General features: G+C 51.6%; 1 protein-coding gene across 2 annotated transcripts in view; it reads right to left on the minus strand.

Moving 5' to 3' along the window:
• Positions 1-553: 553 nt before the first annotated feature.
• Positions 554-25,643, minus strand: part of GPR55 (G protein-coupled receptor 55) — a 43,564-nt gene continuing 18,474 nt past the window's right edge. The window contains exons 1-2 of one of the 2 annotated variants that reach the window (XM_053215940.1): positions 7,222-8,358; positions 554-3,981 (exon numbers count right to left, since the gene is read on the minus strand). In XM_053215940.1, coding sequence (XP_053071915.1) covers positions 3,011-3,973 — 963 coding nt within the window. In that variant the 5' untranslated portion in view covers positions 3,974-3,981; positions 7,222-8,358 and the 3' untranslated portion in view covers positions 554-3,010. Of the gene's footprint in view, positions 3,982-7,221; positions 8,359-25,643 lie in introns of those variants that run through there. The other variant, XM_053215939.1, reaches the window with a different exon arrangement.

A 25,643-nucleotide genomic window follows, 5' to 3' on the forward strand; every position in this document is an offset into this window, starting at 1 on the left:
GCTCCAGTATCATGGGGGCGGTCGGACAAGATGGAGGGAGAGGGTGCAGCTGCTATCGCGGAGAACCAAGTCCCTGAGCAGATGCAGGGACCTGCACTGAGCCAGACTCTGCAGGGTCCGGCTCCTGGCCACTCGGGCAGGCCCCGGCTCCGCTCCTGTGTCTGCTCACACTCGGCGTCCATGTGGCTGCTTCCGCCTGGGCCCTTCTTGGTCCCTCCGGCCAAGATTGTTGGGTCACCAGGCAAGGGGCCACCAGGGACCGGCTCTACACTGGAGCCAGTAAGTGCCCCCCAAGACCAGGTCACGCAGCATCCCAGGAATCGATTTATTTGGCAAATCCGATTAAACAAGTCATTTTCCACTTAATTGGGCTAGCTTCATACATGCACATATGACAAGTGTGTCTCAGGTTTTTCCAGACTGGGAGGAAAAATAGGTCACATTTATGGCCAAATAACGTCCCCCAGCCTCCTTTGATGGCAGGAATTGCAGTGATTTCCACAACTAAGCTCAGCGTTCCCCAACTCGATACCACTTGCTGCAAGCGTGGGCCCTCGAATGCCTCAGCACCTGAGCCCTGACCCTGAACCTGACCTCTGTCCCTCCTGTGCCTGCTGGGCCTGACTGCTTGGCCTACAGTGTGGACCCTCCTGCAGAGCGGCCTGGTCTGAAGCGCTGGACCTGAGCCCACCCCTACAGACCCTGCTGAGTCCTCTGTGACTTGCAGACCAGGATGGGTCCCCATGGAGAGACAGAAGAGGCTCGTGGGCTCCTCCAGTGTGTTGGGATCAGTGGCGGGCGGGCGGGCGGGGGGGGGGTCTCCAAAGCTCACCCACAAGTCCACGGTTGCCATATCAACCTGAGCTCATAGGTCTAGCTTCCCCTCTCGCCTTCTCTATCACCCAGCTCGGGCAGGGTCATGCTGCCCCCGGGACAACATTTTATGTTTATGAACATCACAGCGCGTGATGGGTTGTCAGGGCCCTGCCATCAATTTTCTCTCAGGGAACCTGTCTGGCCCTATGTAAGTGGTAGATATAAGTGCCACATGTTGGACTCCCAGCTCCCAGTGCAAAGAGAGAAACTGAGGGAGAGGCGGTGACTGCACGTACCCATGGGCTCTGACCGCTCCCCGCCCCCCCCACCCCGCCACCAACCCCCGGCACCAATGTCCTGCTGGATGTAACAGCCTGGCTTTCTTAGAGCCTCTGTCCAGGATGGCCGCGAAACGGTGCAGGGTGTAGGCACCTCAGGGCAGCTTGGACTGCAGAGCCCCTGCCCCAGGCTACCGGTTCCTGGATGCCCAGTGTGTGTGTGTGGGGGGGGGGGAGAGCCTCTGGTCCTGGTCATGATCATTCCTCCACAGCTATTTCCACCCTTTCATTGACGCCGTGTTCTCACCCTTCCCTCCACCTGACTACTGAGTTGGCTGGGGCGGAAGCAGGAGGCAGAGGGGCTCCTGCCCTTGGATGCTCTCAGCCGAGCTGGCGATTCTCAAGCAGGAAGCAGCTCTGCCCTCCACGCTTCCTCTCCACCACCCCCCGCCGCCACCCCATCCCTTCACAGAGCCCTGTGGCTTCGGGCCTCACCTCGGTAATCACCCAGCCTCCGCCCCCGCCTCCTGGCAGGGTTTTATCAAAATCGCCCTCTTCTTCGGCCACAAGCCACCTACCTTCCATCCACCCTTTGGCAGTGGAAGCCCCTTTCCCTCCAAGTAGAAAGTGGTTCTTTTCTTCCTAAAGACCTCCCCCTTTCTCACATTAGGTCTCATCCCTTACATCTCGTCCCACTCACTCCGCCTCGCAAAACCACCCCACAACCCATCCTTCTAGTCATTTTGCTCTCTGGAGCGGCGGCTGTGTCCTCGCAAGGCTCACAGCCGCCACCGCTCCTCCTCCTCAGGGCCACTGGAGAGAGAAGCCCGGTCCAAACCGGGAGGCGGTTGTTTGGTCTTCGAGTAGGAACTGCCAGGGGCTCCATGCCATCGAGATGATTCCTCCCATTCCTGGCTGGCTCATTTGCCCCCTCCCGGCCACTGGAGAGGGACAGTTCTGTGGATAGTGGCTCCGAGCCAGCCGTCCTGCAGGATTCAGGTGGGCAAGACAAACACATGTTCCTTATTCTCCTCTGGCTGAACCAAATCAAGCCTGCATCCTTAGATCAGCCTCTTCTAGGCTACATCATGATGGCAACAGGGGGTCCTTGGCCTGTCACCTTCCTTCCCCAGGTGTATCCAATTCCCTTGTGGCTCTCAGGTGTCACCAGTGCCTTTCCCCTCTGTCCCCAATTCTTCCACAAAGCGTCCATAGCTTCACCATGGCCTGGTTCACACCGGCTCCCCTCATCCTTCTGCAGCCTTGGGAGGACACGGGAAGCTTTGGCTGGCTTCCCAGGCCCTTCTTTCCCATAGGAAACTTGGGGCTCTCTGTAGGTTCTTTCTCTGCCCCTCTCACCCCCACTTGCTATCATCTCTGTGAGGTTATTGGCCAACAAAGCCCCAGAAAGGATGGGGAGGTACAAATCTGCTCTACCCTGGGATCCCCAAACTAGAAAGGAGCTTGCTACATCCCTCCTGCTCCGTCTGTTCCCAGAGCATTTCCCACCATGACCAACCCTCTCGGGTCTCTCTCCTAACTCGTCTCTCTTCCTTTCCAGAACCTTCTAGTCTAACAGAAGGATGGGGAAGAGCTGGGAAACAGCCTTGCTCCGATGGTCTCCTCTATCTCAATTCTTCTGCCTCATGTTTTTGAGCTTAGAAATAAAGAATTCACCCGTTTCTCGGGTCCTTCAGAGATTCCCAAATACTGGGTGATTCATGTCCAGTTGTCTGCATGCTGGGGAAAGCTCTTTGGAGCATAATGAGCAATGACAGTGTTCAATGAGCATCACAAGGGAAAGCACAGAAGCAAATGTGCCACATCGGTCCACCACATCAGAAACGTCGGAACGCGATATCTGCTACTGGGATTTGGGGCCGGGGGTTCCTTCTTCTGTGTAGGTCTTTCCTTCCTTAGATCCTGCTGGTCATGGTATCCTGGCGGACGAGCTGGACCCTGGAAGGCCGGTGGGCCATGATGTCCGTGCGGAATTCTTTGATGACAAAATAGTAGCAGAAGACATCTAGGCAGCAGTTGATGTTGGAGAAACACATGGACAATTGCAAGAAAAAGCTGATGTTCTGCTTAGCTCTACACTCCACAATAAAGCCATTCCGTACCAGGAACTGCAAGAAGAAGCCCAAATGGACCGGAAGAAAGGAGACCACGAAGACAGCCAGGCTGGCTGCAATTGTCCAGATGCAGGCCTTCTGCTGGACCCAGTCCTCGGTGAGGCCCTGACGGCAGACCAGGATGTGAATGCTCCTGGAGGAACAGAAACCCATGACACCCAGGGGAAGAAGGAAGCCGAACACCTCAAGGGGGAAGAAGACCTGGGGACTCCAGGTGCCATCAGACATGTTGTGGAAGCATGTGTACTTTTCCACCTTCCCGTGGAAGCTGTAGATGGGAATACTCCCCACCCACACGAGGACCCAGATGGTGCAACAGATCCCAAAGATCTTCCTGGGGGACCGGAGGTGGCTGACCAGGAACGGGTACCGGATGACCAAGAATCTATCCAGACTAATGAAGGAGATAGTGAAGACACTCCCGTACATGCTAACGAAGTAGAAGCACTCCACGAAGGTACAAACGGAAGGATGGGGAGCCCATACGTTGGACATCGCCATCTTGAACGGAAGGGACAGCACCAGCAGCAGGTCAAAGACTGCCAGGTTGATCATGTAGATGGAAGTGGCAGCATAATTTGGCCACCTCTTCTTCAGGAACGTGCTAAAGCCTCGGATGGCCAGCACGTTGAGGAGGAGGCCCAGGAGGAAGGTGGGGATGTGGACCGTCAGCTGCACCGTCTTCATCAGCTCATCCACATCGCTGAAGGAGCAGCTCCAGCTTCTGTTTAGTTGCTGACTCATGTTCTTTCCTACAACACCAACAGCAGATTAGACGAAGTTCCTCTCGCTCTCTACAAGTGATGGATCCAAGTGACTTTGTCCCACCGCCATTCGTGCCCATTAAGTAACAATTAGAAAATGCAAGAAAACATTGCCTCTAATCCAGCTGCCCAGGTATAACCACTATTACCTTTTGCTGTGTATCATTCCAGACTCTCTCACACTCGCACACACACATGCACACGTGTGTGTCCCTTTTTTCTTTTACAAAAATGGAATTGTGTGTGAACATCTGTCCTTTCCTTCAATCGGAACTCTTTCTGTTGAAAGTAGTAATCACCAGGATGCCTGGGTGGCTCAGTTGGATGAGTGTCCAACTTCATCTCGGATCGTGATCTCTCACGGTTTGTGAGTTCCAGCCCCATATCAGGCTCTCTGCTATCAGTGCGGAGCTGGCTTTGGATCCTCTGCACCCCACCCCTCCCCTGGCCCCGCTGTCTGCACCTCCCCTGCTCACTCTCTCTCTTTCAAAAATCAAGAAGCATTTAAAAAGAAGAAGAAAATAGTAACAATGACATAAACCTGACCCAAACTGGCTTAAGCAAAGCGAGAATTTCACACAGCTGAGAACATGAGAACTAGGGCAGGGCTGACGAGCTACAGCTTGACCGGGAACTCAAATGCTGTTTCGGGGACCCAGACCCTCTTTGCATGCTGTCTGTCTGCTTCCCGCCACCCGCATCCCAGAAGGCTGGACAGAGCTGACCCCACCCCTGCCCGAAGGGCTGGTCACAGACACGGTGACTAGTTGTTCATTGGTTCAGGGATAGACATTTGACCCACCCAGAGAGGACAAAAAGCAACAGTAACTCTTACTTGGGTTTCTAGGAAGGGGGTTGGGGCTCTCTCTCAGTGGGACTTGACGTTGGAAAGACATAAAGTCTAGAGGTGCTGCCGCCCCTTGTTACATCAAGGAGAAAACCAGACAGGAAATGGAGAGACAAGGAAGAAAGGACATTCCCAGAGGGAATGTGACGGCTTGAGTTCTCCACGGGGCAAAGAAAGGCTTTTACACAGGTGGACAATTAGAGCTGGTCTCAAGGACAAGAGGACCAGGCTGCAGTGTGGCTGCACGGGGAAGCTGGTTGCCAACAGACAGAAGATCCCAAGTCAGGGCTTCCGATCAGGCCAAAGATGAGGGTCCAAGGCAGGCCCTGGCCAGGTCTCACTTAAGAGCTGGCCAAATTGGGGGGAGGGGGGCGGGTGCATGCCCTTGTGGACTTCTGTATTGTGGTAGGTGACTGCCTTGGTTCAGTGGGCTGTGTAGCTTATAAACAGCAGAAATCTGTATCTCACAGCTCTGGGGGCTGGAAGTCCGAGATCAGGGTGCCAGCACAGTTGGGTGAGGGCCCTCTTCCAGGGTGCAGACTGCCAACTCCTCTCTGTGTCCTCACGTGGTGGAAAGAGAACAAGAAGGCTCTTCGGGGTCTCTTTTCTAAGACCACTGATCCCACCCACGAGGGCTCCGCCCTCAGGATTTAATCACCTCCCCCAAAGCCCCACCTCCTAATGCCACCACCTTGGTGGTTAGATTTCTGCATTTGAATTTGGGAAAGGGAGGTTGGGACACAAAGGTCCGTAACGGTGGTCCTGGAGCAGATCAAAGTCAGGGCATGTGCAGCCCAGTGGACAGAGAATTCAAATATGAGCCCGATTCCACCCACCCTCCTTTCTCCCGCCCCCACCTCGTGAGCAGATGGGCGGGTGTGGCTGGTCTGAGGCGCTGGGCGTGCCAGGTCCTGGAGCACACAAGGTCGCTGCATGTGGGAGGTCAGTCGCTCTGGGCCACAGACTACTCATTAGGACTCTCCTGCCCTCAGTGACTTCCTGGCAGCAGGGGCTGAGGTCCAAAATGTCGATGTGGCAGGGAGAAGGTGCCAACATAGTCTGTGACCAAGAACCCTGTACTAGTGACCAATGTAGCTATCAGCTGAGCTTGTGTTGTTCTACTAGGTTTTTTTAAGTATATGTATTTATTTTGAGAGAGAGAGAGAATGTGCGCGCACATGCACACGAGCCAGTCAGGGAGGAGCAGAGGGAGGGAGAGACAGAGAATCCCAAGCAGAGTCCCCACTGTCAGCACAGAGACCAATGCGGGGCTTGAACCCATGAACCGTGAGATCATGACCTGAGCCCAAGTCAAGAGTCAGACACTTAACTGACTGAGCCACCCAGGCGACCCTAGTAGTTTTTTTTTTTAATTGAAAAAGTATTCCATGCATTCCATAAGATATTCAGACAATACAAAAAAAGAAAGCAAAGAAAAGAAAAAGAAAGAAACAGAAGCCTCTATTGTACCCCAGGGCCTCAGTTGTCTTTTCCAGAGGCAACCACGGTTAACAGTTCTGTGCATACTTTTTCCAGAAATTTTCCAAAGATAGGCATACACACACACACACACACACACGCATACACACACATATACATACATACATATGATGCTTCTTTAAATTTGGAAAATATTACACCCACAGCTGTGACCTTTGCTTTGTCACTTTGCAATGTTTCTTGGAAATTGTTCCACGTTAACATCGATGAATTGACTTTTTCTTCTTAATATGCACTGTTGTTTCTTGTTGTGAGGAGATACCACAACTCATTTAGCTAATAGCCTACTCACGGACATTTAGGTTTGCTAGGGGTTTTAGGGAACAAAAACTTCCACAACAAACATCTGTGTGACTTATTTCTTTGCTCCACAGATATGGGTAAGAGAATTCCCATTCTGCTATGGTCTCTTAGTATAATTCCCTTGTAAGCGTTTGGGAAGGAAGGATTTGGGAATTTTTGAGACCCTATATAGAATGCCATTTCCAGGGCACTGGGTGGCTCAGTCAGTTAAGCATCTGACTCTTGATTGAGGCCCAGGTCATGATCTCACGGTTCATGAGTTCGAGCCCCATGTCAGACTCCACACTGACAGCAGGGAGCCTGCTTGGGATTCTCTCTCTCTCTTTCTCTCTCTCTCTGCCCCTACCCCAATCTCTCTCTGTCTCTCTCAAAATAAATAAACATTAAAAAATATATAAAAGAATGCCATTCCCAAACCCTCTCTAACTGCTAGCAAAAAAGAATATATTTTTGTATCATCCATGGAGAACTATGTGTTAAACATTTAACATACGTTGCTTGATTTGGTGGTTTCCTTATGTGTTAACTATGCTTAGGGGTTTATATCACAAAAGATGTAGGAAAATGTATTTCCTCACATTTAAAGCTTCGTGCTCCGAGGTCTCTGCGAAGAGCGCCTCCTGGAGTTGTGCAGTGTGGAGCCCCCTGCGCACCTGCTCCCGCTGGAGGACACCTGTCAGAAACACAAGCTGGCAGGCTGCTTCCTCCTGGCTAAAAATGCCAAAATATCCCCAGGCCTATCTCAGAAAATAGCTAGAATAACTTAGAACCAGCAAGAGAAATTTCAAAAATGATGACAAAGGCAGGCCAGAAGAAAAAAAAACAAATCCCGGTCTCACCGGAAAGTGTTGCAACAGCAAACAGGAAGACTCGATTGGCTCAGAGAAGTCACCTTCAATAGCAGAAGCAGCAGTAAGCCAAGAACCACAAGAATAAGAGCAAATATAGGTTTGTGTTTAAAGAAATTCAACGAGGCTGCAAAAAAGAGGAACTCAGGCGTCCGTTTTTTGGCTGGGTCATGCTCAGGCGTCCTCCATGGAAGAATCTACTGCATCACCAGTGGTTCAATGACTACAACTAAAGCAGCCAAGAAAAAAAAGTCAGTGATGCTCAAAGGTAAAACCCAACCCAGCCCCAGCATGTGGCTGAGTCAAACAAACCAAAGAAAAACAAAGGGAGAAAAATGGTCTGACGGAGGCTGGGGCTTGTCTGACTCGATGGCACCAGGTGTATGTGTGGGAAAGAGACACAATTCAGCTATCTGTGTTCTCCGGGAGGACCATCCTAAAGGGCACATTTGAATTACTGACAGACTTCAAATGGCAACTTTTCAAATGGAAATCTTTGAAGTCAGAGAAAGCACTCTATGGACTGTCAAAAAGAAATTAGGTTGAAAAAAAAAAAAAAAACCTTCCAGCTAACGGCAGAGTAAGCAGAGCATCTGAAAAATTAATCCTCTGAATTCCCTCGGAAAGTTCAAGGAAACCATCTTTCTAAAAAAATCTTCTTTAAAAAAAAGATCAGGAACGTCTCTGGAAGAAGATAAAAAGGCTCCAGCCTGCAGCAAGAGATAAAGCAGTCATTTTTCTGGAAGATCAGCTGCCAACAATGGCCAGTCCATTTGTGCTAGGAGCCAGCAAGCTCCCCACACTTGACCTGTTGCCAGGGGCCCTCGATAGTTCCTGTTCCTGCCAACCCGGGGATCCGCACCAACCCACCTGTCCACCTGTTGCATTGAGGTGGGGGGTGGGGGGTTGGGACGCTGAGAAGCAGACATTGAGACAGGATTAGACATTTGAGAGATTTCTTGGGACAAATGTCTGTGTGTGTGATAAAGAGGAGAGGCAGGTCGGACACCTGTGGAAGGAGAGAGGGAAGGAAGCCTTCTGTGGGAGGAGAGTCAGCGCACGGTGAGGCTCTGAAAACCTGCTGGCCGGACCACTGGGGAGCCCCTAAGCTTGGGTGGCCTGGTGGAGGGGTCCCAGGTCAAGCGGAAGTCACCCAGGACTAGTGCCTCTGCTGGGCTCGGTGATTGGCTGGAAGCAACACAAGGACAGTGTGGCCCCAGGACCACTATCACTGTGGAGCTGAAGGGGCAGAGCTGGGCTGCAAGTCACCAGTGCTCCCATGGGGCAGCGGGGTCTCCTGAAGGGGGAGGCTGGAGCAGCCACCTGATAGCCACCCCCGAGGCTGTCGTAATGCTTCTATTTACGTCACAAGCTGGTTAGCGTGTGACGTGCAGTAGTGGGGACGTTCCCAATTCCCATTCCCATCAGGACCATCTATATGTGTTCTCTTTCTTCAGCAGGGATGGTGGGTCTGATGGCCTCACATGAAGCATTTGAACGGGCCCTGGTTCCAGCCTCAGACCAGGAAGGAAATAGAATTGAATGGGAAGAGGTCACGGGTCAAGCAAATCAGATGTGTGAAGAGACCTGAAGGGTCCAAGATGACCTTTGTTAGTCACCGACAGGCAGTGGGGTGCCTGAGAGATGGGGCTGAATCAGACAACAAAGAAGATGAGAACTTGGATCAGAGAAGCCATGTTTTGTGCAAAATTTATGGAAAGAGAGCCCCTCCCAGATGTTCCGCTCACATCTTTAGATGACATTAATATCGAGGCCTACAAACATCTGTGAATAAACAAAGCAAATTCCTTGGAAACCTCTCTGAAAAAGTAATTCACGACAGAAGAGGTTTGAGGGAGAAAATGTGGACACGAGTCTTTCCTACCCATCTGGGTTGCTGTGACGGTGTGAAGAACACAGAAAACTACCCTCAGAAATGTGTGGCTTCCAGAAAGAAATGGACTCCGAGACGCAAAAATTTAGACCTCCGTGAGGTAATGACAATGAAGAATGAAAATATCAAGGTGGAAAGCTTAGGGCAGAGCATTAAAAGCAGGGAACCACGAAGAGACTTCAGTTATGATGATTATGGTTACAAATGTAAACTTAAAAGAAAAGCGCTGTAAAAGAGGTCACTTAAAAAAGACAAGAGGTAGGGGCGTCTGGGTGGCTCCGTCAGTTAAGCATCCGACTCTTCATTTCAGCTCAGGTCATGATCTCGCTGTTTGTGAATTCGAGCCCCACCCTGGGCACAGAGACTACTTGGGATTCTCTCTTTCTTTCTGTCCCTCCCTCAAAATAAATAAATTAACTTAAAAAAAAAATAGTAACAGGGGCACCTAGGTGGTGCAGTCGGTTAAGTGACCGACTTCGGTTCGGGTCACGATCTCGCGGTCCGTGAATTCGAGCCCCGCGCCAGGCTCTTTGCTGACAGCTCGGAGCCTGGAACCTGCTTTGGATTCTGTGTCTCCCTCTCTCTCTGCCTGTCCCCAACTTGTGCTCTCACTCTCTCTCTCTCTCAATAATAAATAAACATTAAAAAAATTTTTTTAATTAAGGTAAAAAAAATAACAAATTTTTTAATTTTTATTTATTTTTTTTAATTTTTTTTCAACGTTTTTATTTATTTTTGGGACAGAGAGAGACAGAGCATGAACGGGGGAGGGGCAGAGAGAGAGGGAGACACAGAATCGGAAACAGGCCCCAGGCTCCGAGCCATCAGCCCAGAGCCCAACGCGGGGCTCGAACTCACGGACCGCGAGATCGTGACCTGGCTGAAGTCGGACGCTTAACCGACTGCGCCACCGAGGCGCCCCAATAACAAATTTTTTTAAAAGACAAGTGGTAATCCCTTAGATCAATTAATGAAGAAGGAAGAATGCCCTTGGGGTGATGGGGGCAGGGATGGTGGTAAGTAACAGGACATGGGCTAAGCAGATATTCCATAAAAGGAAATTAAAGTTATTGTTCCGGGGTTTTTTTCACTTTGATAATTACAGAGAATGTAAGAGGTTTTTTTTTAAACCCTGAAGTAACTAACCACGGACTATTAAAAACAGGATGCATATCTTCAAATCACCAAAGAAGATAGAAACAAACAAACAAATCAGACCATATAGCAAAGGAGTAAATAAACTGGAAAAAGAAACTGAGCAGAGGAATTACAATAAACATAAAAAAGTCATGCTTTCCTTATTAACTAACGTTTTTAGGTCAGCTATGAAATACAACTCTTTGTTGCTTATAAAGGACACACTTAATGACAGAGAAATGTTCAAAGTAAAAGTCCTATGATGGTATAGCAGACAAATCTGGATAAAAAGAAAGTCAGTGGTAACATTCACATCAAGCATTATAGAGTTTAATAAAGCCACGCATCAGAACCAAGGTTATTTAACATTAACAAAAGAAAAATTATGAAGGCCGATAGAGTTATCTTATGCACTGAATAATAGCCTATAAAAGTACATGAAGTCTAATCGCTAGAATCTGAAGGGCCATTGGCAAAGACACGGTGTAGCATCAGACTCTAATGTACTATAAACTTGAACAGATCAAGTAAGCAAGATATAAGTTGGGATGTAGAGTTATATAAACAATAGAATGAATACAATTTGATTAATAGCTCTTGAATTTGGTTTGAAACAGAAATGTAATCTACTCTTTTCTCAAGTATCCAAAAAAAAAAAAAAAAAAACAATTGCCAAAATGAATTATCTGCCTACCAAGAACAAAATCTTCTATTAAAAAAAAAAAAAGCAGAAATTATGTTGGCTATATTCTGACCACAATATATAGAAACCTAGGAGATTTTCTTTCTGTTAAAAAAGGTTAACATCAAGAAATATACTAGGGAAGGAAAATACACAAATAATGTCAGACAAATGATGTTCTTTCTTTATGAAGAGTACGAAAAACATATACATTATCAAGACCCTCAACAGACAAACAGGCAGAGGACACCAACAGTTCCCAGGGGAGGATTTACAAAAACATAAATTTTTGCTCATCATTTCAATAAAGAAGCTGGTAAGGGTTCTGTGAAACAGTCTTTGACATGCTGGTAAGTATACACAGCTTCTTGATCATTCACAGTACCAGTCAAAGAAATGTTACTAATCTCTCATCCGGTGATTAGAAATTTACCTCAAGTCAATTACGAAAACGAAGGAAAAGTTGTGTACGGAAACGTGTTTACTTTAGCATTTTTTTTCTGATGGCAAAAAACGCACAAACTTTTAAATAGAAACAGGAGCTTAATTTCAGGATGGTAAATCTACTCAATGGAAATTTTTTCTGTCTGATTATGTTATGTTTATGCTGACTATGCTAAGTAAAAAACCCACAAACTACAGAACTATACATTCAGAATGACTTCAACTATGATTTTAAAAGCCCACACACAGGGAAAAAAAACCTAGAAAAAACTTTCCATATGCCAAACATTGGTTGCGTTCTAACAGGTAGTGGGTACATAGTCAACCTTTTATCTCCTTCTCTTTTTCTCTCTGTATATATTTTTCTAAGTAATTAGCGGTGACACAAAAACAATTTTAATTTTTGTAAGGTGTAGTAAATGCTAGCTAGGAGAAAAGGAAGAAGAGGCTTTGACTTTCCCTTAAAAGAAGAAAAGTCTGGGTGTGTGTTTGAGGCACGGCAGGGGTGGGAGTGAGGCTCATACAAAATTTAAAGAAATGCTTTGAACTAACCGGTGCTCAGCTGATGAAGCGTAGATCTTGCCAGGTCAAAGATGAACATCTCAACATGCAACGTCTGAGAAACTTGGGAACAAAGCACGAAGTGACAGAGAGGATTGGAAGTCACAGGTGAGAGAGCAGATGCCACCTAAGAGAGGAGAAATGGCCACAGAAACCTGATGTGTGATTTAAAAAGGAAAAGTTTCGGGGTGCCTGGGTGGCTCAGTCAGTTGGGAGTCTGACTTCAGCTCGGGTCATGATCTCACAATCCATGGGTTTGAGCCCCTGCTGACAGCTCAGAGCCTAGAGCCCCTTTCGGATTCTGTGTCTCCCTCTCTCCCTCTCTCCCTGCCCCTCCCCTGTTCGTGCTCTGTCTCTCTCTCTCTCCTTCAAAAATAAATAAACATTAAAAAAAAAAAAAGTTTCATCTGTCCACAGGTCAGCCATTAGGAGTAAAGAGCGATACAAAAAAACATTCAAAATGCTGATCAGCAATGGAGAGAGGGGCAAGGGAAGGGAAGATATTTAAATAAATCCTCCCAAAGTCTGGACAGCTGTTAATAGAAACAAATGTGGGAGTTCAAACTTAAATAGTTTCTAAATTCGATATTCAGGTTAAATTATCTTGTCTATCGTAAAGAAACACAAGGAAGAGAAAATTCACAATAGAAACTAAACATGAAAAAACTGCCATGTCTCTACGTAGACAGTAACCCCGTGGAGGTTTACAGAAATGTAACATTTATAATAAAATTATAATACTCCTTAAAAATGATAATACTCATATAAAAAGGAGCACTCATTTAAAAAAAAAAAAAAAAAGCCCAAACCCAATCCTCTTTTGCCAGTAAGAAACAGAGAAAACAAAGAGACACAGACAGAGTAAAACGATGGGGTAATCTCTGGTTTATCAGGCACACAGAACTCTAGAAAAAAAGGGAGTATGACAAAGTCATTTTTTTTTTTTAGTAAAAATAGAGTAACACATAGACTTTCCAAAGGTAAAAGTTACAATAAATAATTAAAACATAAAACAATTTATGTTCCAATGTGCACAGCAAAGAAACACGTAACGGGAACGCACCAGAAATGCACAAAACAGTGGAAACGGAAATATAATTGTAGGTAGAGACCTTAATGCTCCCCTCTCAGAGTATCATCGATCAAGTGGACAGAGAACTTTTTAAGCTCTGAATAGCCCAATTAAAAAGGCAGATCGGTGAGGACTGAATCATAAATCAGGGGAATAGACTTTTCTTGCAAGAAGACGAGGATCTTTTGCCACATTTATCCCAGGAATGGGCCCCGCCGAGTATGCCCCGGTGGTGCCACCCTTTCTGTTCTCAGACCACAAAGAAGACAGCACTATTTGCTGAGCACCATGATATTAATAATATATAATAGGTACTTCTATGCATTCTCTTAAGTAGTCTCTTAAATAACGTGTGAGTCAGAGATAAAATCAGAACTATGCCACCGAAATATTGGGAAAGAACCAATGTTTATACACAAAACACAGAGGCGGCCACAGCGTAAGGGAAACCGGGGATTCGTAAGTATTCTTGCAAACACGAAAGCCAGCGAGGAATGATGGCAACCAGACCCACATTTAGAGAATCTAGAAGAGGAACACGGGGAGACAGAGGTCTTTGTGCTGTTTTGGTAACCTGGGCACTCTCGGCTGGGGCTGCACGTGGACAGGCAAGGAAGCCACAACCCAGGGGGATCGTGGAAAGGACTGGAGTTGCCCATGGTCTATAAAAGAATAGCCATTTTAGCACCCTCAACGCTCAAGGCACGCTTCCCTGTACGACTCTGCAGAATGGGCTCCAGGTGCCGTAGAAAGAGACCTGTCTCGTTACTGGAGCATCTGACAGCAGACAGAGTGGCCTTGCTGTGTACTGAGCTCTCTGTCACCAGGCGTATGTAAGGACAGGCAGGAGATCCATTTATCCAGAACGTTGTCAAGGGAATTCACGCTTAAGAAAGGTTTTTGGGGGGGGGGGGGGGGGGGTTGTTGTTGTTTTTTTTAACCCTGAACTAGAATCTTCTGTCAATATATTAATGTTTCCTAATGTTTAGTAAAGAGGAGAGAAAATTGTGTGTGAAGAGGGACTGGCCTAGGAGTCCAAAGGCTCCTAGCTGCTCTGGCTGTGTGGCCTCCGTCTGGGTTCTCTCATCCGAACGGCACCGCCTAGCTCTGCGAGCCAGGAGCCCGTGGCCTCACCTTGCCGGCTCTCTTACTAAAGCAGGCTGGCTCTGGGCTGTGATTCCTGTGGCCGCCTAGGCCAGTGTCACACTTGGGGCAGACCCCAGGCCTAGTATGCACAGCTGTGGCATCCAGACCGAGCTGTGTGGCTCAGACCAAGCCAGCCCTCCTCCCATCAACAGAAGAACTTTCCAGAAACACCAGCAACAGTGAGAATGGAACTTTGGGAGGTTTGTGGGCTGAAACGGTCCACCCTCCCCCCTTTTGCTGCCAAACTCCTCATCCTCACGGAGCACTGTGGTGTGAGCCACCTACAAGATGGGAGGGCCAGCCATGGCTGAGAAGAGTTGGTACAGCCTAAGAAATGTCGTTTGAGGAGGAACACGCCCCTGGACCAGTGTCATCCAAGTTCTCGCCTGAAATTCTTGTCTCCTCTGGGAGTGCAGTGTTGAATCCCACAGGCAGAATATAAATATTTATTTGGATGCCATTATCTGCCACTAACAACATAGCATAAATAAATTCATCTGTCTACACCTGAGCTGGGCTTCTGGGGGACACGATGTGAAAAGGAACAGGACACAGGCGGGACAGAGCACATACAATCTCCCTGACTCCAAAGTTTTGCCGAAGCTGCACCCCGAGCCTGGCAGGTTGGAGTGGGGTTCAGGGAGTCGGAGGAGTCAGAGAGGGGTCAGTTCAGGGACTTGAGATGTGGCTGTTCCTGTGCTAAGTGCTCTCCGATGGGAACTCAGTACATTCCTGGACCATTGTTATAATGATGCCCATTTGACAGGTGAGGACAGTGAGGCTCACAGAAGCTAGAGTCTACCCGAGGTCAAACAGATGGTGGGGGGCCTCTCTGACCCTCACGTTGAGTCTCTCCTTTATCTCCCCTCCCCCAACAGCATCACCAGTATCACCGGCAAGAGCCTCCGATATAGCCAGGAGCCCCCAGCTCCCCCTTCCTCACTTTTTGGGGTGCCTGATTCCACTCACCGCCTCCTATTTCCCCTCAGACTCTCGCCTCCCCTCTTAAAAACCTCATCCCTTCCTTCAAGTGTCCACCATCCTGATCCACCTGTATCACCTGACGTGATTTCCCTGCTGTGGCCAAGTGGGGCCGATCATCCGTGTGCACCGTAGGGGTACATATAGGGACCAATCCAGTTACGATATATAACAGCAGGCACAGCTTCCCAGTTGCTGACTGCATGGCCAAGCTCTTCCATCACTCACTGCTCTTAGGAGCCCCAGGAAGAAAAAACCATTATTGTTTCCATTCTCCAGAGGGGTCCACTCAGGCCGGGGAAGTTACTCACGGCCCTGGCCTGCCTGGAGCACCTTGCCCAGGGGCTAGAGGGTGATTCCTGACAACGTGTGGTCTTGGGCTCTTGGTGCTTTCCAGGGCCAGGTTCCGGGAGGCAGGCAGTAGGGCCGGCAGGAGGTAGTGACACGCAAGCCAAGCCCCCCTGGGGAAGGCTCCCGGGCTGCCTACGGTGAGGTTTCCCCACCCCAGCAAGATGCTACAACCCTGAGTCAAATCAGGAGGAAGTTGAGGGTTCGTAGGAAATGTCACTGATAGTCAAGAACAAACCAGCCCTCCGCCTGCTGCTGCTGTTGTCGTGGAGGCTGCTGGGGGCTGCGGCCACCCCTTCCAACTGGGACGCCGAGTCCGGGCAGGTGTGGACGGAGCCCAGACCACAAAGCACCAGCAGGCCTCAGGAAGTCACCCGCCATCCAGGAAAACGAGGTCAGTCCGTGGCCTCTGTGTCTCGATTTTTCTAAGTGGCCCGGGGGGCTGTTACCTGTTGGGGGTCCGGTGCAGCTGAGTGAGCCGTGAGATGTCACTTGTCGTCCCAGCTCGGTCACCAGCCTGCCCTGGAGAGAACCACTTCCCTCTCTGGGGTTCGGCTTCCTTATCAGTGAAATGAGGGGGTGGGACCAAGATGCTTTTCAAATGGCTCTAGCCCCAGCCTTGTCTGGCCGGGGTGGGGGGGTGGTGAGGGGGGGCTCTTTCCCTTGGCTCTGGAGAGGGGCTGTGTGGGAGTCCCTCCCCACCAAGCGAACGAGAATGGGGCATGAGAAACATGTTTCTAGGGGGACGGTCTCACTCTTAGGCCCTCTGATGTTCACTCAGCTTCCAAAAAAAACAGGGAGAAGGGGGTGCAAGAAGCACGGCACGCGCAGAGGTGAGACACAACTGAAGAAAGGCTGGGGGTCACACAGGGACAGCCAGCGTCTGAAGAAGGCTGTCCCGACTTCCAGCCCTTCTGGGGTTCAGGATTCAGAACTGCTGTCCACACAAGGAGTGCGATGGTGCACGCCTTCATGTTGAGGGGACTGGCGGGCCAGGAAGGCCCCAGCCCGGGGGACGCGTCAGCCCCTGTACATGCATCTTCAAGGGCCGGGCAGCAGGGTGGGTGTGGGCAGCCGTGCTGGGCCCTGGCTTCCCACGCCAGGGCCTCCACCGCAACATGGTTCGGCCTTGGGCCACACAGTCCCCGAGGGCCCTTCAGGCAGAGATTTCCCCCGCGCCTCCCACATGCAGGGCTGGGAGAGCTGAGACTCACTCATGGACCCTGGGTGGCTCTCAGCAGGGACCCCCTCAGAGATGGCAGCCGCTCAAGAGAATCTGGGCCGAAACACCCTGACGGATTCAGCTTCGATGCTGGGGAGGGACCGGGAGATCCCGTTAGAGACCAAAGCACGGGCTATTTTTACAGGCCGGGCACGCTGTGACTTTCGGGTGTCTACAGGAATAGAAACTCCCCATTCTGGGTAGTTCATCCCAGCATAGGGCCATCTCTGTAGAAACAACAGCTGTGTGTGACCGTGGGGAGGTCGCCTGGCCCTCCAGAGCATGGGGTCCCCATCCCTGGGAGAAGAGGTTCACAGAGCCAACCATGACATCCTTTTAGGTTGTCACTGTATGACTCTGATCCTGCCCGTGCCTGTGCTATGGGCAGAACAAAGTTCACTCCCTGACCTGGGCCGCAAGCTGGCCTGGGAGTGAAGACAGCAAGGCCCCCATAGGCCCCTGGCCCGATGTAAGCCCCCATGAGTCGGCCAGGCCTGGGCGTCGTGGGCGCAGCTTTGGAAGCTGGAAGCGTCCCGGGAAGGACAGGGAGGAGCCATGCAGGTGTCCAGGGCCTGCGGCGTCGGGAGCCCTGGGAAGGGGTCAGCACGTGGGGGCCCACGGCGGGGGACTCTCCACTCAGCCCCTCCTCAAAGGGAGCCTCGCCCCCTGGCTATCCTCTCTTTTGTAATTACTATTTCTGTTTTATTGCTGTTGCTTTTGATTTAGAATTTTGAGTACGTGCACATGATCCAAATACATACGTAAACACATACGGTAAGATGTCTCTGCCCAACCACTGGGCCCCCAAATCCAGTGCCCACCCACCACCCACCCTTCAGGGTACCCCTGATGACAGCTTCTTCCAGAGCTTCTACACCAACATATGTACATGTATGTTCTCATTTTCTCCCTCTTTTAACACAAAAAAACTGTGTATGACGTAAGCTGTGCTGCATACAAATCATCTCCCACCCTTACTTTTCTTTTTAATTTTTTAATGTGTGTTTATTTTTTTAATTTTTTTTAATGTTTTATTTATTCTTGAGAGAGAGAGAGAGAGAGAGAGAGAGAGAGCAAGGGAGGGGCAGAGAGAGAGAGAGAGACCCAGAATCCAAAGCAGGCTTCAGGCTCCGAGCTGTCAGCACAGAGCATGACACGGGGCTCGAACTCACAAGCGGTAAGATCATGACCTGAGCCAAAGTCCGACGCTCAACTGACTGAGCCACCCAGGCAACCCAATGTGTGTTTATTTTTGAGAGAGAGAGAGAGAACGAGAGGGGTAGGGGCAGAGAGAGAGGGAAACACAGAATCTGAAGGAGGCTCCAGGCTCTGAGCTGTCAGCACAGAGCCCGACGCAGGGCTTGTGGGGCTCGAGGGGCTTGAACTCATGAATCCTGAGATCACAACCTGAGCTGAAGTCATCATGAGCCAAAGATGGATGCTTAACTGACTGAGCCACCCAGGCGCCCCGTCTCCCACCCTTTTTTGAAGAGCTTTGCTAATGACCTTCATTGGGAGCGTGATGGGGGACCCCACCCGAGGCAGGAGCCTGTTTGGGCCAGAGAGACCCTCCTCAGGGGTAGGCCAGGCAGGGACTTGCCCAAGGCCCCACCCATGACTCCCGTCCCTCCATCTAGGTCCTCTCCTCCCCCTGCCCCCGCCCCAGGCCTGGGGAATCACAAATATGAAGACTTTTTTCTCAGAAGATTCCTTAAACCTCCCAGAAGCAGCCACCCTGCCCACCCTCTCACCTTCCCGAACAAATCAGAAGCTTTGGAAGCCTGGTGTGGGGGCAGAGGTGGGAGGTCCTGCCTGCCCACCAGCTGGCAAGCCCAGAGTAGGGGGCTCAGACCTCCAACCTTACCAGTGTCCTGGGGTAGCATCTGAGCTCCAGAGTCACTTGCGTGCAGGGTGAGAAAAGAGCCACTCTGGGTTTGGCAAAGGGCGGCTCCTCAGCACCTGGGGACTCACCACACCCTCTCCTGATGCTGCTTAAATTTCCTCCTTCAGCGACTGAAGTTCTCCCTGTACTCATGGAGCATCTCCTCCAGAGATGAAGACTTACCCACTGGGGGCATCACAGGGTGTAAGAGCTGGGCCAGAGCCATCAGGATGCCCCCCAATCCCACCTGGGGGAGTTGCCCCGGGACCGGGGACGGGGGACAAAGTAGGGACAGAAGATGCTAGAAGCACAGAGAATAGCCTAAGTGCAGACAAAAGGAGGAAGGAAATTGACATCTTGGGTGAGGCCAGGAGTCTCTGTGCAGCTGAAGCCTGGGGACATGGGGGGCTAGCTGGAGCCGAGACTGGGGGGGGGGGGGAGCTGGCCAGACAGGATAAAGGCAGGGGTGCTCAGAGGACCCGGGGAACAAATTCAGTGGACAGGAAACCATCCCATCAGAGAGAAAGCTCTGGCTTTATAGTATAGTGCCTTTCTTCCAACAGCCACCCAAATCCAGCTACGGTGCGATGGGCAGTTCGGGGACTGGACACAGGACAGACCAACTCGGGTGGCAGGGCCAGGGTGGGGTGAGGGCAACAGCAGTAACGGGAAAGGAGTCGGGAGGGGAAGGGGGTCGCCGTCATCTGAGGCAGCCTGGTTCCAGTGAGAGCCTCAGGCAGCCCCAGGTTCAAGTAGCCACAACCTCACATAGCTACTACGTCAGCTTGGCTCCTGGTCTAACTTCTGGAAACCGCACTCATACATTCATCTAGCCAACGAGGATCCATTGATCACGACTCTGAACCGGGCACTGGTGATCAAGACAGACAGTAGCACCTCTCTGAAAAACTGTTTTCAGGAGCTGGCCTGACAAGTGGGGTGCAGGGCTTGAGGCTGCTGAGACCCACCCCCAGCCCCCACTGCCATTATGTCAGCCTCAGTGGTCTCCGGGAAAAAGAACAACATAAAAAACTGAAGGCGGTGGGCAGGGGGTCCCAGAAATGAGGATGCCTCAGCAAAGAAGGGAGGGCAGGAGAAACTGAGGACCAAAAGGCAGGAAGAGGGGGATGGGTCCAGCCCCTCTGTGCCCTCCACCCTCTGATCCAAAATTTCAGGCTCTGCCACAGTTCTGTCCCCAAGCTTGTCCTATGCATTTAGCCTGACTCCACTGGAGCAGAAATGAGGCCCTTTCCTGGGGTCTGAACCCAGTCCCCAAGGACTGCCCCCACGCTGCCCCACCCCCCTAGTTGCTTGAAAAGACAGCTGGGCCGTCATAGCCACCCATACAGACGGAAAATGTTCGGCCTCCTTGGAAGTGGGCACCTGGTGGCTGGCAGCTTCAAGGTCACAACTCACAATGTCGAGGCAGGGTGGAGTAAAACACACAAGGGGGCAGCAACCCTTTAGAACTCACCCCTTCCCCTCCCACACGCCCCCTCCGGTTCTCACTGGAAATGTAGCATTGAGGTTGCAGGCCTGAAGTTCTGGACAACTGGGTGTGGGCTTTCCTTCCGTTTCTGCCACGGCTCTCGTAATTCTTTCAGAGCTCCCTGCTCCCTGCATCGTCCTGCCTGTAGCCATTTATGGCCCGAATTGGGGGTGGGGGGGCCAAGTCCCCCTGAGCAAAGGCTGTCCTCAAGCCAGAGACCGAAATTCCACATCAGGCAGAGAGGGCCCTTCACTGGGAAGGTTGTAAAGACCGTGGGGTTCTGGAAAAGACGGACACACAAAGCCTCCCCTCTGGTTGCACTCAGGGGAGGAGAGGTTCTGTGGTTTATACACGAGAGGCCGGCACTTCTAGGGAGCCTCGGAACATCTCAGGACCCGAAGTGGATGCCCCCAGGTTAACACAAGAGCTTCTAGTTCAGGCTCCCCAATGCCCTGTGGGGGTGCAGGACTTTCCAGGCCTTTCCTCTGCTCCCACCTGGCAATCGGGGCTCCCTGCCACTCCTGCCTGGGCCCTGGGGGCTTCTGGCCTATAGCCTCCCCCTGGCTTCTCAGAAGCCACAGCTATTGGGCTGCACTTGTATGTTTCCTAGGGACATGTTGGGGGTTGGAAAGGGTGGATCCTTTTGAAATCGTTTTCTCTTCATGTTTCCTTTTTTTAAACATTTTAAAAAATTTTTTATTATTTATTTTTGAGAGAGAGAGAATTAAATGTCTGTCTTATTTTTTTGTGACATGTTTTCTCCCCACACCACCCCTCCCGACCCCTCCCCATGGGCACACATTTTTATATTTGTTTTGCTGCATGGACATTGTCGATTTGGGTGTTAATAGTACTTTCTTCTGTTCCCGTAAACTGTCTTGGGCACTTCGATAATGTGTGTACCTTCACTCCTCCACAGTTAGAGTAAGTGTGGTATTCGTTTCCTTCTGGATATCTCTGAATTAATTTTTTTTTTTTTTTTTTTTTTTTTTTAGCCTAGGTTGGAGGATTAAAAACTTCTCCATTACCTAGTGCCCGGCAGGTCAGAGTTACAGGGGTCCCAGCACCCCCCCACCTCCCTGGGGTGAAGGAAACACTCTCACTCTCAGGCGAAAGCCCTTTGTCCCGAGTGCCGCTGGCCCCCCACATGGAGTCCTCCTTTCTGCTTACTTATTGTCATCAAATACCTGCCCGTCCCACCACCGCTATCACCCCAGCCCTGCAAGGAGACTTCATTAATGACAGAGACACAACCCTCCACCATTTATATCGGGAGTCCTAAGGGTCAGTGAGCGATGCACTTTATAAATAAACTCAGTACATTCTCCAAACCACCCATGAGGTGTAGACTATCACTAGCCTCATTTACAGGTGGGGAAACTGAGGTGCAGCAAGGCCGAGTCACGAGTCTACATGCGCCCCAAGAGCACAGAGCAGAGCTGGGGCTGGAAATGGCGGGCTTAGGGCTCCAGCAACCCTTCTTGGCCGAAGGTCAGCCCTTGTGCCAAGCTCCCCCAGCTCCCCACATCCATGACACCTTTGCCTCCAGCTTCACAGAGAAAATCTGGCGAGTCAGGCATGAACCTCAGGCTCTTTGTCCTCAAACCAGTGCTGTCTGCACCCAACCAACAACCTCAAGGTGCTTCTGCAGCTTAGAGGAACTCACCCCCACCTGCAGCCCATCCCACCTGTCTCCTCAGGGGACTCTACTCCCTCAAGCTGTCACTGTGGTTTCTGAGAGGTGGCCGCAGGGCACAGAAAACGTCAGCAGATGTCACAAGAACAAAAATTCATCCTCTCCTTGTTGATTTTGAAGGTAGAAAATTCTCCATGAACTGGGTGGATCCTCATTCTAAGGTGACCAGAAGTCTTAATTTATGCATTAAATAATTTTAAAACCATGGAGAGTTCTGTGAAAACACGTTAAACTCCATCATAGAAGCCATGTAATGTTACATGAAGAGAAAGCTATTATGGAAGGGGAAAATTTTCAGGATTCGTTACAATAACTGGACCCACACGTCTTCTACGAGAAGAGGACGTGATGAATGAGTGTGAATGAATACGAGTATGATGAGGTCCCGAGGCCTCGCCTAAACCACACCCTCAGAGTCCAACTTAAGAAGATGGTAAGACGAGGACAGTCTCCCCGGGCGGCTGAAGGTCTAGCATCTTCCAGCTGCCTGGATGTGTCTGCAGCCTGGCTCTCTTACTGAGTCCGGCCCTCCAGCCTGATCCGGGATTCTTCGCTCCATTCCCAGACCCCACCTCTTTCTGGTCCTTGACAAAAACACACCTATTTCCAGCCCAAGCGCTGCCTCTGAAGGCCTCCGTCAGGGCCTCGGTTTCCTCATCTCTGCAATGGGCACAGCTGTGCTGCAGGCAATTCTCTCTCAAGAATTCTCCGCCTCTGAGGTCACAAGGACAAATCCTAAAGCAACACAGGCCGATGGACCTTAGATTCCAGAACCCTGGGGTCAGGTTCTCACCTGCTCCCTGGCAGCAATGAAGAAAAAGCAGCCCTACCATTACCCTACCCCCCGGCACTCCCCCTTCCCCTGCCCCTTCCCTTGCCTCTTCCCCCCTACCTGCTGCCCTCCAGCCCTGCCTCCTGCAGGCCCCCACTCTGAGCCCTTGGCCCGGCCCTCCTCCTGCTGGCCCACCTTGCCTGGCCAAGCTCCTGCCTCTCACCAGCTGGCCCCCTCCTCACCTGGACGCCCACAAGGCCCACTGTCCCCACATGCTCCCTGGAGTCCCCTGCTGCCCCTGCTGCCCCTGCCCTGCCAGCCCCCCTTCCCCACCCTACCTCCCCTTTTGCTGCCTGGCCTCCCTCTCTGCTCTTCACTCCTCCTTTGCCCTGGACCCCCCTTCTGGCCCTTGTCTGGCCTCCAGCCACCCGGGCAGACTGCTCAGCCGCCCCTACTCCCCTCCCACCCGGTCACCTCCTCCCACCATCTCCCCACCCTCGGGCCACCCTGCAAACCGTCCCAGGGACCTGGCCCTCCTGCCAGTGGGCACCTGGACCTCTCGGGAATTCGTGAGTGGGGCACCTGCTGGGCACAGGGAGCAGCACAGGCCTGGCAGGTGTGGGGCAGCCTCGAGGGCCCTCCGGCGCTCCAGGAAGCCCCCATCTCCAGAGTGAGCTCTCAGCCACGTGGGGGTCTGGCCTGGGTCACCGGGTAGGTGCCCCTCCTCGGGATCGGTCTGCAGGCCAAGGAAGAGGTGACAAACAGCTTCGTGTCCACACTCGAGCCCCTCCAGGCTCTCAGAGTTACCACTGGGAGGGGGTGGCTGGGCTCAGTGGACTCGGGGGATCTTTCCCTGCAGGGCCGTTCCCTGCCCTGGGGCCAGGCGGGCTGGCCTCCCTCATTCAGAAGGGGCAACGGTGCCCTGTGCCTGGTACACACCCTGTTCTCCAAGCCAGCCTCCCCGGGAGACAGCGACCAGGGCTCCCTATGGCAGAGGGAGGCTGTGGCAGCGGGGGGAGCGGGGAGGCCTTGCTGCATGACATTAGGGCATGGGTGCTTACAGGGAGGAGTCAGGAAGGGATGTCTGGGTACTTCGGCCAAGGATTGCCAGGCCTTCCCTAGCCAAGCTTGGCCTCAGAAGTCCCTGGCTTTCGTTTCTGAGGTCATGTCTACAGTCACCTTAAAGCCTCCCGCCATACCAGAGGGGACTCTGGTCACCCCGTCCTGCCCCCACCCCCTTGCCTGACCAGATTGCCACCTGGGGTCAGACGCTTTCCTCGCCCACCTGATAAACTCCCTTTCACCGCTAACAGCTCATTGGCCTTCACGGGGCACGGGCCTGGGCACTTGTGCTGCCTGTCTGGGGGGACCCTTCACTGCCCTGGCTGTTTCTCCTCTGAACCTTTTTACCCAAAAGGCTGATTGATGGCCTTCCTCCTCAGATGACAGGACTTGGTGGCTTCTACCCCAGCCCTGGCTCTAGAATCACAAAACCTCAGTCTGCAAAAGGGGCAGGACCTCTCACACTTCTCTCACCAAAAGAAGTGCAACAATGTCAAAATCAATGCTTGGGTTCTGAACCCCTCTCTCAGCAGCAACCCCTTCCCTGCCCCAGCTCCATTGACTTTTTCTGCCCCAGGACCTTGGGGAGGTAGGTGTGGAAACCAAACTGAGGTGACTGACAGCTGTTACCAGCCTGAATCTCCCACTGAAAGCCCCAACCCCAAGTTCCTGGTGCCAGGGAAGCTGGACACAGGCCAGAAGCAGCAGGAAAACCCAGACTTGACCAATCTGAGCGTGCTGAGCAAAATCCCCAGACATGCCCCAACCCTTGGGCCCCACACAATGCAGTCAGTGAGGATACTTCCTGGGCAAGAGGCAGCTTCCTCTCGGGAGACCCCAGTGCTACCTGGGATGGGGTTGGTGTGACCAGCTATCCCAGGTGTCCGAGGCTGTGGGGACCCCTGGGATACTGGATCTCTAAGACAGCCCCTGACAAACACGGATGAGCTGGCCACCATGGGTCAGGGAGGAAGCTTTGGGGACCGGCCCTCTTTTCATTCTGTGAGTTTCTTGCCCTACCTCACCCCCAGGGAAGGACATTGTCCTGTTGGGGTTTTGGCCCCGGGGTCTCTGCTTCTAGCTGACTGTGCCCAGCATGCCCTGACCCTCTTTGGCTTCCAGAATGCACACGGGCCCCTCCTTTTCTCCACGCAGACAAGTGAGCACACACAGCAGCCTTCACTGCAGCGTCTCCGGGGTCTGAGAGCACACACTTGGGGGTGGAGCGGGTACTTTTCCCCTTGCCCTCACAGAGGGCTGGCAGGCACCCCGGCCTCAACACCGCAGTGAAACACATTTCCAAGAAAAGTCTCCCCGCACCACAGCGAGACAAAGGGGCTGTGAGTCACCTGGGCTGCATTTGGCTGTCAGCATGTGGGAAGGTCTGGAACCTATCAGAGAAGGGGGGCTTCAGGTTACACGAGGCAGCCCTGTGGAAAGGAGGGTGTGTGGTCCCCGGGCCGGCGGCCTCCCCCAGCCCCAGCCGGGCCTCCTGTGCGGATGAGGGGCCCGGGCAGCAAAGGATAATGGGACTCCATGTGTCTGCTCACTATTTTCTCCGTCAGGAAGTCTTTCCTTCTTCATGGCTCTTAGGGAGCCTCAAATGGGCAGCATCCCACTTTGCCATCAAGGGGGCTTTGCCCAATTAGTTCAGTCCCCGAGTCCAGAATCACTGTGCTACGTGTGGTGGTCTTCCCTCAGATCTTCACGGGCTTACAGCCAGAATCATGCACACCCACCCCTAGACACACACACACAGGGGCA

The sequence above is a fragment of the Acinonyx jubatus genome, chromosome C1, assembly GCF_027475565.1.
Source record: "Acinonyx jubatus isolate Ajub_Pintada_27869175 chromosome C1, VMU_Ajub_asm_v1.0, whole genome shotgun sequence".
Lineage (NCBI taxonomy): Eukaryota > Metazoa > Chordata > Mammalia > Carnivora > Felidae > Acinonyx > Acinonyx jubatus.